This window comes from Globicephala melas, chromosome 11 (genome assembly GCF_963455315.2).
Source record: "Globicephala melas chromosome 11, mGloMel1.2, whole genome shotgun sequence".
Lineage (NCBI taxonomy): Eukaryota > Metazoa > Chordata > Mammalia > Artiodactyla > Delphinidae > Globicephala > Globicephala melas.
In genome coordinates this window covers 59052635-59064814 of record NC_083324.2, presented here as the reverse complement: position 1 = coordinate 59064814, position 12180 = coordinate 59052635, and the positions used below count along the sequence as shown (strand labels likewise).

At 39.6% G+C, this 12180-nt stretch overlaps 1 protein-coding gene across 5 annotated transcripts in view; it reads left to right on the top strand.

Moving 5' to 3' along the window:
• The window catches only part of PRIM2 (DNA primase subunit 2), a 278641-nt gene that overhangs the window by 153760 nt on the left and 112701 nt on the right, over positions 1 to 12180 (top strand). For all 5 annotated transcript variants that reach the window (XM_030840966.3, XM_030840968.2, XM_030840967.2 and 2 more), the window contains one exon: positions 7432 to 7499. In XM_030840966.3, the coding sequence (XP_030696826.1) occupies positions 7432 to 7499 (68 nt within the window). The remainder of the gene's footprint in view (positions 1 to 7431; positions 7500 to 12180) is intronic.

Here is a 12180-nt window from a genome sequence, read left to right as displayed (position 1 = left end):
TACTCAAATTATCAGAGTATTCTAGAAGTAAAATGATTTTATGGGTGTTTAACTCTAAGGGAGAAAATTCAGCGATCCGTGTACATTTAGCACCACGTATCTCTTCATTCCTTTTTCCCTTGCTCAAGTAATTGTTTTGCATTTTTAAATGATGTAGAGCATCGTTAAAGTGCTTAGCTTAGCCTTTGAATAACAAGCTTTTTTTCACACCATAGGTTTCATGATCAGAAATCAGCCCTGGGATGTCTGCTTGCACTATTCCCAGGTTTACTCTCTCAGTTCTTTGTATCATCCAGACCCCTGAACTGGAAATACCTTGTTAACTCTGCATTGCTTAATATTCTTTGTTAATTAAACTACTTGGGCATGTTTAGAGCTCAAGTGGAACGTATGCATTTTGCTTGACAACGTTGTTGGCTGGTGTTTAGAGCCCATGTACTAGAAATCATGTTTGTGGGCAGCTGGTAGAGAAAGATCCATGTGCCAAAGCATTGCATGATGAAACCAGCTCTGTTGTGAAGATCCAGTGAAATGATGTGTCTGAGCCCGAGGAAAACCGGAAAGTGCTGTAGGCATCTGAACATGAAACCAAGGAACAAATTGGGTTCCAAGAGCAGGACGAATAGAATGTGGATTCTCACTGTTTGGGATTTGTAATTGGGGTCCATTGCTATTATAAGAAAATGCAGTTCACAAAGACTCAGAATTTTCTGTTGTTAAAATCAATGAAGTTAAAAGAGCAGCTGCTTGTAAAAGTTAATTTTACTTGACATCTGCCAGTCCCAGTAATATAAGAGAGCATTCTGTGGAACATCCTGTTCTCTATAGAACTGTATCTTTTTGTTACTATGAGGTCTTGGTTAAAATAAGTTGTTGCCTTTTGGTTTCAAAGGTTATTTTCTCGACCTATAAATTGTGTGTCTCTTAGACTATATACATGCTAAGGCATATATATGGAATCTAAAAAAAGAAAAGTGGTACTGATGAACCTAGTGGCAGGGCAGGAATAAAGATGTAGACATAGAAAATGGACTTGAGGACACGGGGCGGGGAGAGGGAAGCTGGGGCGAAGTGAGAGTAGCATTGACATATATACGCTGCCAAATGTAAAATAGCTAGCTAGTGGGAAGCAGCAGCATAGCACAGGGAGATCAGCCCGGTGCTTTGTGACCACCTAGAAGGGTAGGATAGGGAGGGTGGGAGGGAGGCTCAAGAGGAAGGGGATATGGGGATTCACTTTGTTGTACAACAGAAACTAACACAGTATTGTGAAGCAATTATACTCCAATAAAGGTGTATTTAAAAATGAATATATGCATAAGCATGAATTGTGCATCTTCAATTTAGTAGAAAAGGGTTGGTGTGCTTGATGTTAAGTTGATACTCCCTGGCAGTTAGGAAGTGCCGGAGGAGCCATCTCAACTCCTGTATGAAGTGAGGAGAACGTAAAGACATTTTGAAAAGCATTCCCTATGTTTTTCTTTAAAAAACACACCTATCAGAAATTTGTCAGCCACACAAAAACCTGCACACAGATATTTTTAGCAGCTTTAATCCTAATTGCTAAAACTTGGAAGCAACCAAGATGTCCTTCAGGTGGTGAATGGAAAAAAAACTGGTACATCCAGATGAAATGAGCTATCAAGCCATGAAAAACATGGAGGAAGCTTCAGTGTTCATTACTGAGTGAAAGAAGCCAGTCTAAAAAGGCTACATCCTGTATGATTCCAACTCTGTGACATTCTAGAAAAGGCAGAACTATGGATATAGTAAAAAGATCAGTGGTTACCAGAAATTAGGGGGGAGGGAAGGATGAATGGGTGGAACACAGAGATTTTAGGGCAGTGAGACTGTTCTCTGTGATACTACAGTGGTGGGTAAATGTCATTATGTGTTTGTCCAAACCCATAGAACGTACAATAGCAAAAGTGAACCCTCTGTAACCCTAGGTAAACTCTGGACTTTGGGTGCTAATGATGTGTCAGTATAGGTTCATCAGTTGTAATAAACGTACCAATTTCATGGGGGTATCAGGGAGGCTATGCATGTGGGGGGCAGAGGGTGTATGGGAAACCTTGTACCTTCCTCTCAGTTTTGCTGTGAACCTAACTAAAACTGCTCCAAAAAATAAAGTCTGTTAAAAATAAAAAGGAAAAAAAACCCAAACCAGAACAAAACTACCTAAATTTGGAGTCTTTGTGAATGGATATGAATGCCCTACCCTAATATCACCGGAAGAGTCTATTCTGCTTTGAGTGGAAGAAGATTATATGAAAAAAAGGGTCTGCCTTGTGCTGATCACCTATCTCGGATTTCTTTTAAGGCACAGCTTTGATAGGAGTGCACGTGGTCATTCCTCCTGGGTTTGTAAGGAAGCTGAAGTGAGTGGTAGAGGGTGAAAACACCAGAGAACAAAATGGAGCAATATTTTCGAAGTGAGCATTGTTTTCCTGTCATTTTTATGTGTTTTAATTTAGCCAGTGTTGGGTGAGCAGTTCAGAGAGAAGGGATTTATTATTTTCAAATGAAGCCACTCTCTTGTTCTTCATTTTCAACTGATTGCATCACCCTTGTTTTCCACAGGTCTGCTGACTCTTTAAAAGCCGTTTTCTGTGTTCCTTACATGCTTATTAACTCCTTGTGTATTCTCGTTCCCTCCCTTCATGCCCATCATCTGAAGAGGGAAATCATAAAAAATTTTTTCTTACTATAGGCCCTGTTCACAAATATGACTTCACAATTGCCACTGGCTGGCAGCAGACTCTCCTTTAGGATTTTAAGAGCAACAGTCAGCCTCACAACTGGTGGCAGAGTGCTTTCCTCAGGGAACGTTTTTTTCAACGTTGTTCCAAGTGTGCGAGAAAAGAGTTAAATTAGAGGAGCTGCTGGTTGTATTCTCATTCTCTCCCTTCCTCACCCTTCTCTCTTCCTCCCTCCCTTCCCGCCCCCACAAACCTGTAATTGCATAAAATCAGTATTATTTTGGCAGAATTCCTCATTTCTCTCTCCCAATGGGGAAGCACACACCCTGCAGGTCTCCAGGGCAGACGTTGCCATGGGTCCTGTACTCCCCTGGGTGGGGCTTGAATCCTGAGCTCTAAGCAGCACTGCCACTGACATTCCTGCCTTATGCACATTCCCTGGGAAACCCAGCCCTTCCATGGTGTATCCGCTGCTTGCTTGCTGATCACGCCTAAATCTACACCCTCAGCTCCATACCCTCTCCTGGGCTCTAAATCCATATATGTTTCGTTGCCTCTTGGATATTCAAAGGCACCTCAAATTCAGCATGCCTAAAACTAGGAATTTTCTTTCCTCTCTGGATTCTCCTCTTCCTGTGGCCACTGTATGGCAATTAATAGAATAAGCCCACCAGATGTCCTCTGTCACTCCTTCTGTTGTGGGCATGAAGTTATGCGGAGGATTCCTCCTTATTTCCTTTCTTTTGCTGCTGCCTCGTTCTGGATCTTGGGTCTCTGGATGGCCCTCCTCCAAGCCATTCCTCTCCCTTTGAAAAAATCCCTCAGCCCTCCTTCCCTCCCTCCCCTGAACTATACTTCACACACAAATGTATGCAAAATAATGTAACAAACGCCCTTGTACTGACCTCCAGGATCATAATTCTAAAGGTTACTTTTTCCATGCTGATCTAATTTCAGCAGGACGTCTAGACATTGTTTTCTGTGTTTGCCTTACTCTTGAAAAGATCTCAGAACCCAGAATGCTGTACAGCCAGGCTTTTCCATTCTTGAGTAGATTAATTTTCTAATTGCTATTTGGGTTTCGTTTTCAAAACTTTACGTCCTTTTTGGGGTAGGAGTGTTTCGAGACAAATATTTTGGACTCATTTTCAAAATAACTTATCCACCAGAAACTGTAATAGTTAGCAGTAATATCTCAAAAAGCATTTACCCCAGCACTTTAGTTTCAGCATTGTTATATAAACGACACAGTTTCTTTACCAGCCTCCGACTGGTTTCTATGTGGCTTTTGCAGTGGCAGGTAGCTGTCCGTTGGGTCCTAGTCTTGCATGGGCTGTGTGTGCAGTACCTCGTGCTCAGGCCTGAAGATGCTGTTTCCTCAGGAGGAAACTACGAGGTGGGCCAGACACCTCCAGACTCGCTTTTACTTTTTGTGCCTTTGCATCTGTGTGGTATTTTTTTTAAATTTATTTATTTTTTAAATTTATTTTTGGCTGCATTGGGTCTTCGCTGCTGCACGGGCTTTCTCTAGTTGCGGCAAGCGGGGGCTACTCTTTGTTGGGTGCGCGGGCTTCTCATTCCAATGGCTTCTTTTGTTGTGGAGCATGGGCTCTAGGCGCGCGGGCTTCAGTAGTTGTGGCACGTGTACTCAGTAGTTGTGGCTCACGGGCTGTAGAGCGCAGACTCAGTAGTTGTGGAGCACAGGCCTAGCTGCTCCGTGGCATGTGGGATCCTCCCGGACCAGGGATCAAACCCGTGTTCCCAGCATTGGCAGGCAGACTCTTAACCACTGTGCCACCAGGGAAGCCCCTCATCTGTGTGGTATTTAATGTCATTAAAAGGATTATTAGTTGGAAAAATGCATTATTATTTTTTGTACACAAATATATGGCAAAATGCAAGATTTACTTAATGATAGTAATCTTTGAAATGAGATTTATTTAAGAATGAGTAGTTTATAATGCTGAAAAACAGCACAAACCTTGCATTGATTAATTCAGTGTGCTAGATGTATTGTTAATAATGAAAAGACATCTTAAGAGCTCACCTCTGACCTCTCAACAATAAGAAATAAGGTACATTTTATGTCAACTTTTATTAATGTTACCATGAAACAGCCCTAACTCATACACCCCATTTAGGCTTTGCAGATGTAAACTCTGATAGATCTTCTTTCTCTTTCATTGTTAGTGATTTGTGTGTCAAGGACATTGTTGTATTTTCTATCAAAACAAAGAAACAACTAAGACATATCTGGAAACCAAAGTCTATTTAAACTAGACAAATACTCATTTCAGGTTGTAGAGGAAAGAAAGTCCTTAATGCTGAAAATCTTGTCATGACTGTGTATTGCTTTCTTGGAAGGCTGACAGTTGTGATTTATTAGTTTTGATTTAGATTTAGTTTTGCTCAAAGCAGGAATTTGAAAAGCTTTAGCTGTGAAAAGTATATAGATATTTTTTTTATGGTTATCAATTTTTTTACTGAAGTCTAGTTGGTTTACAGTGTGTTAATTTCTGCTGTACAGCAGAGTGATTCAGTTATGTATACATACATTCTTTTTTAAAATATTTTTTTCCATTATGGTTTATCATAGAATATTGAATATAGTTATATGTGGAATCTAAGATATGACACAAATGAACTTAAATATAATTTTTTTCATCAATTAATGGAATTACACAGTTGCAAGTTTTTGGCCCCTCATAGCCTAGTGGATATAGTAGTAGCTATTTGGGCTCAGAGAGAAATTCCAGAAGAAATGATAGAGCCTGCAGTCCCTAAAATGAAGTTTATATTCTGTCAGCAAAAGGTCAGTAGACAGCTTTGCCACTTTAAAGAGCTTTGGAATAGCTTTATTATCTAATCTCCTTAACAGGAAGAGATGTGTGCTCTTTTTGAAAATGCTGATTGTTTATTCTTCTCAGTGATTCAAACTTGAAAATAAGGTGTGGGGGTTGGGAAGGGGTGGGGAGAGAATCAAATCGTTGAGTATATGTGTTCCAGAAACTGGGGTAGTGGCCCATTTCTTCCTGATCTGCTGCCACCATGTCTGTTGGAGATGGCTGAGCTGTCATTCTGCACCATGTTTCAGAAATTCGGCCCAAGAGGAGGATTTTAAGAAGCTGTCTGATGAAAGAATTGGTGTGATGAAGTTAGCCTGAGAGCCTGAGGGAATTTTAAGTGGTTTTAATTTGGGGAGTGGGTAACTTTCATTTTGAAAATTTCACTCTGGCAAGACAAGAAGGGAGGGAGAAACATAGTGAGTGAAGATGCTATATCCACAGTTCAGGATAAAGGGAATGCAGGCTCAAATGGAGATAGGTGTACGATTGAGATATATTTCCAATGTGGAATGTAGAGACATTTAGGAGTATTTTGCTGGTGTTTCTGTTTGCTTGCTTCATTCAGAAAACATGGGTTGATCAGAAATTGTGCTACACAGATTGACAGAAGTAACTCCTAGTCTGTCTGCTCCATTTTCAGAAAATTGACTTTTGAAATATCTAGATAAGTTATTTTAATCTTTTTAGAGCATAGCTCTGTTTCTGAGCCATGAAACCTGTTGAACAATGAAAATGATATTTTGTAAAGGGATTTGACGTTAGCAGATATAGGGTGTAGTAAAGTGTCTTGTTTATAAAACCTTTATAACATATGTCATGAAATACTAGACTTAACATTTCTCCGGGATACTGAGAATCTTTTGGTTGCACTAAATTGCAGCAGACTGTCTCATTTTATTGTCTTTTAAATTAATAACTGTTCACATGTATTGACTCACAAAATTGGGACTGTTTCTCTATTACTAGATATGATTTAATAAAAATGACTTCATATTTGGCATTTTGGTCAACATTTTTTCACAAATATAGTATTTATTAGATGTTTTTAAAGTGACAGTTTTATTTGCATAACGTTGAAAATTAAGTTTGAATTAAATTAATTGATGAATTACTTTTAATTAACAAAATAATTAGACAGGATACCCTATATAAAACCAAAGGATATCCTTCAGTTTCTTTTTTAGTCTTAGGAAGTTTCTCTTTTGTGAATTATCAAATGATTTATTAGTAGAATACAAGAACTATGTATACTTGAATCCAGAAGAAATCTATCCTTTACATTTGTTTTGGTGTTTTATTTAGGTGACTTCAAGGTATCTAATTACTTTGAATATTTTTAATTTCTTTGTTTCACATTCTTATAGTATAAGAGGGCTTTCTCAAGAACAGAGACAAATATAGAGATACACAGAGATAAGATTTTAATATTATTGCACTAAAGTATATCAGAGGCTCACATTTCCATGATATACTGTCGACCTGACACACAGTATTGAGAAATAAGGCTTTGGCTCTTACATTTTGTTTCCTAGATCCCCTGGGGGTCACATTTCAAAGTTAAGTACTTTGAGTTGCCTTGGTATGTTTGTAAGATATTCTTGGTTACTTTTTTTGCTGTACACAGGCCTCTCACTGTTGTGGCCTCTCCCGTTGTGGAGCACAGGCTCCGGACGTGCAGGCCCAGCGGCCATGGCTCACAGGCCCAGCCGCTCCGTGGCATGTGGGATCTTCCCGGACCGGAAGATCCGTGTCCCCTGCATCGGCAGGTGGACTCTCAACCACTGTGCCACCAGGGAAGCCCCGGGTCCTCATATTGCATGTAGTTCAGATAAGTTCAGTCTGAGGCGTTTGCTGTGGTTGCTCACCCCCTTCTCTGCTTTCAGTTAACAGCCAGGTCCTTGCCCGCTGTGCAGTCGGATGAGAGACTCCAGCCTCTACTCAACCACCTCAGGTAATACAAAGGCCCAGCCTGTCAAACTTGTAAATCCACCTGCATTACAGTGGTTAAAGCCTCTTTGATGTCTAAAAACTTTACAAAGCCTTTCTTTTTTCTTTTTCTTTTTTCTGTCATTCTCTGATTTAAGTTGAAGTTCCTAGTGCAATGCTCTTGTTACCCTTGACTTCAGGGTACTATAGAAAGTTCTTTTAATTCTATAAAAGTATGTAGAACTGGTTGATAAGTTGAAGTTAAAATGAGTAGTGATGACTGAGTTCAGAAAGATCTCAAAGGAATGAGCTATTTGCTTAATTAACTGCGAGGCTAAGACAAACTATGGGAACCTGCACATATTTTGTTGGGGGTAGTTGAAGTAAGTTATATTTGTTTTCTAAATACAAAAATAATTTATCCTCATTATTTAAAAAACAAACTTTGAAAATACAGGAAAGGAGGAGGAAAAACCTATCATCACTATTCAGAAATAATACTGCTTTCCTCTGTGCTGTTTTAAAACTCAGTGTTGTAATTATACTTTTATATAATTCACTATTTTTTTCATTTTTCTGTTACTAAAATCTGTCCACAAACATAGTTTTTCATGATTATATGATATTTTCTTGTATGAGTGTCCTATAGTATATTTATCATTCTTTGGGAAGCATTTAGACCATTTTTCATTCTTTTCACTAGTGTAAAAAATGCGGTATGTAAATCTTTATCTGTATTTTTGATTGTTTCCTTAGCATGGGTTTTCAGAAGTGGAATTTGTGAAAGCATATGAACCCTTTTAAAGATTTAAGTATATTTATTTCTTTTTCAAAAACCTTATTCTACTTGTGTTTTCATATAAGATCCCCCATGTTGCTGTACTCTGAACAAGAAGGGGCAGCTAAAACAGTTGCTAATTTAATAGGTTTACCATAGAGATACTGTTGGTATCATGTACTTTGCACTGATAATTATTAAGAATGATTTTAAATCATTTTGTTATCCATGTTTTTTGAGGTGGGATTAACTATCTTTGCCCATTTATTGATAGCATCTTTTGATTATTTGATCTTACATACTTTAGATATAAAGGATAGTGACTCTTCGTTATATTTGTTACAAACGTTTTTTTTTCTGAGAGTTTTTTATTATGTTACATTATCCAACATACCTACATTTTCAAGTTATATTCAGCCAAGCACCTTTAGTGTTTTCCTCTATGGTTTCTTTTTATTTTTTTGAAACCTAGAATGCTACCGCTCCTTCAGAAATTGGCATGGACGTTAATTTCCAGTGTCTTTCAGTGTTCTTCATTTTCCTCCTCCCCTGCCTCCCTGCTCCCTCTTTTCCTCCTCTCCTGTCCTCCTCTCCAGTTGGGGAGGGTGGGGTCCAGACTAACACCTCACGGGGGACTGAGTAGCATGAGTACTGTACAGAGTTGTTAAATTTCTGAGAGCTCTGTGTTAGTGAGTCACTCCCCTGCCCCCCTCTCCTCCCAATCTCAGCCTGAGCATCTCCTTCTGGTGGCCTCTTATCTTTGCCCGATTTGCCCTCTCTATTTCACATCACTGCTGCAGTCATTATATTATTCCTTGATTTAAAAGCATTCTGTCTCCTGAATTTCCCCCGGGATGAAGTGAGAACTTCTCAGCCTGGCAGATGAGGTCCTTCTGGAAGGAGCTGGCCTAGCCCTTTGGACTTTCTGTCAGTACTGACGCCCTGACTTCTCCTGCCAGCAGGTGCCCTGAAGCTCCACCAGTGTGACATGCCCTTGCTCTCCTCAGTGCCCTTGCAGATAATTTCCTCCTGCCCGGAATGCTCTTTTCCCCTTCCTCCACCTCTGTGATTTGACTAATGTTGCTTGTTCTTGTTCGCCTCCTCTGATGAGCTCTCCCTGACCACTTGGTTCGCACCCTCCCTCCCCTGCCCCATCTCCCTCTCAGGTGTTTATTTGTGTTCCCGTAATACTGCCTGGCTCCCCATGTTACAGAACCTATGATATTGTTTCCTTGCCTGATTTCTCCATTATAGTATGAGCTGCTCCAGAGCTGCACAGTCCTTTTCATGATAGGTCTTCATTATGTGTTTTGTTGAATGAATAAATACGTGTTATACCAGTGATATTTTGTTGGTTTTTTTCTGCATAAAGTTTTTATAATTTATAATAATCATATTGTTACAGTTCTTTCCCCTATAAAACCATTGAGTCAGAAGACATAGACCTAAAGGGCTGGATCTCACATCTAGTCAGTGCTTGATTCTGTGAGATAATGATGGATTCTCCTTCCTCCACCCCAGTGCGGTCATTGTCAACTAGAGTTTAGATTAACTACTGACATGTCTTTTTGAGTCCTTGAAACTTGCACAAACTGTACATTCATTTAGGGCTTTCATTCTCTGTGGAAGTCACTTGTGGCTGTTTGCTAAGCAACCAGGGCTAGATGCTACATGTAATATGCACCAACTGATGTTGCTTCTCTTATTATTATTATTAAACCAAATGGTTTCTTGTTTTATTACCATGTCAGAGACATCTGTATGTAGGGTGGCAGCTGATGTGCATAGTTGGACACTTCCTGTTACAAAAAGTAACCTTGTGGAAAGCCTTTCAAGTATATTGAATTGTCTCTTGGCTGTCTAAATGTAATGTTTTTCTTTTACCTTCCTTTTGCTTAGGTCAAAATAGGAAAGAATACTGTTTGGCTTGAAAGGTGCTAATGATAATCCTGTTAGGAAAAAATAATCATCATTGATTTGCATGAACTGTATAGTTTAAATATAACCTAGAAGGGGTGGTGGATATTAGGAGGTTGAAACTGAAATCATTATTAGATCTAATTTTGTTTAGTGCCTCTGATGATCAAAGAGGAATGATGAGTAGTGTTTTAATTAAGTTTGTCAATAAAACTAATTTGGGAGATGATACCAATACCCGCAAAAATTGAAGTAGCAATACAGAGAAATTCTCAAGTCATTTTACAGGACTTAGACATTCAAAGAGAATTAGTATAACACTTTGCCAACCTAATAATTTAGTATATTGCTTAACAATATATATCATTCTGAGAATGTAGAAGTGCTTTGTCCAGATTTTCTTAGTTGAACCTAGTTATATAGTTAAAAGTTACCTTAACCACAGAAAGCATTTTGCTTCAATCTCTTATGGAAATGCAAGCTATTCGTTAGTAGCATCCATCAGTAACTGAGCACCTATTATGTGCCGGGGATTAAAAAAAAAAAACAATTTCTGTTCTCAAGGAATTTACAGTTTTGATTTCATTGAGAGATAGGCACTTAAACACATTACAACATTTGTAACCTTTTGAATGGAATTAAACACAAAGTACATTTCCTTAAGTGATGAGGCCATGAAGTGGTTGTTTGGATTCCACACCCCCTAGCACAGTGGTGGCTCACAGTGGCTGCTCAGATTGGACTGAACTTTGATCTCACTTGAGGGAGGATGTTGTCAGTGACCGTGAAGGAGAGTAAAGGAGGACAAGGGGGTGAATTGGACTGCTGGGATCGTAGGTTCAGTGGGTTAAGACATTTTAAAGTTGAGATGCTGGTGGAGCATATGTGGGGTGTTTAGTAAGTAGCTGAATATAGGCCCGCAGTTTGAGAGCGAGGTTTATAGAGAGACATTTGCTAATCTCCACTATATAGGGGTGGTTAAAATCAGGGGGATGGTTGAGATCACTCGGGGAGAGAATATAGAGTGACAAGAAAAGGGGAAATGGCCCTGAATAGAACCCATAGAAGTTAGTGTTTAAGTGACCTGTGATGGGCAGTGATGGAGGGAGGAGATGAGTTAAAAGGGAAGCCAGTAAAGACACCAGGGAGGAATCTCGAGTGAAACAGGAGCACAGCAAGGGGTGGTGGCATCAACAATGCTAAGGGAAAGCTTTCAGAAAGGTGAACACTGTTAAACGCGTAGGGAAGTCAGGTCAGAATCTCCTCACGTCAGTTGGATTAGGTGCATGGGAGCCATAGGTGGCTCAGCCCCCACCTTGCAGTGGTACAGATGCAAGTCTGTCCCTGGGGTGGGGGTTGAGGAGGAAATGCGGAACGAGGCTGTGGGCATACAGGGAGTGTAGACTGCTCTTGGCAGAGCGAGGAGGAAAGGGGACTGTACCCATGAGTGTCATGGTTGAAGCAAGTGTTTCATTTTTCCCCGAAGGCTGGAAAGGTGAGCAATGTTTATCGGTCAGGGAGAAACGAGGTTTATGGGAATAAGGAAATAATTGAAGGGGCAAGTATTTAGAAGAGGGAGGAGAACATGGGACCAAGAAATCAAACTGGCTAGTTTACAAAGTACTGTCCAAACTGGCTTTTTAGTTCATACTCAGAGCACCCCAGTGAGGATGGTAGATGGTTGTTTGTCATTAACCCTATTTTAAAGTTTAGTGATGGAGCCTCAGGAAGTTCATGTTAAATTCTGAAATGCCAGAGAGAATTTGTGTAAATCATAATTTCTGGTCTCCTCAAGTCACATATCATTATATACATTATCTAATGAGTCCACATCTCAAGGTGACTTTACACATCCTCACACATCACTGCATTTTCTAGGGTGAATTATATCATGTACTGATTTTCTAATTTGGAGATATATAAAGGCCTTGGGATATGTTCCTGTAAATGTAGAAGTTTATTGTGTATAAGTGTCTTTGCTATCCTAATGTTGGTACCTATGGGATAATAT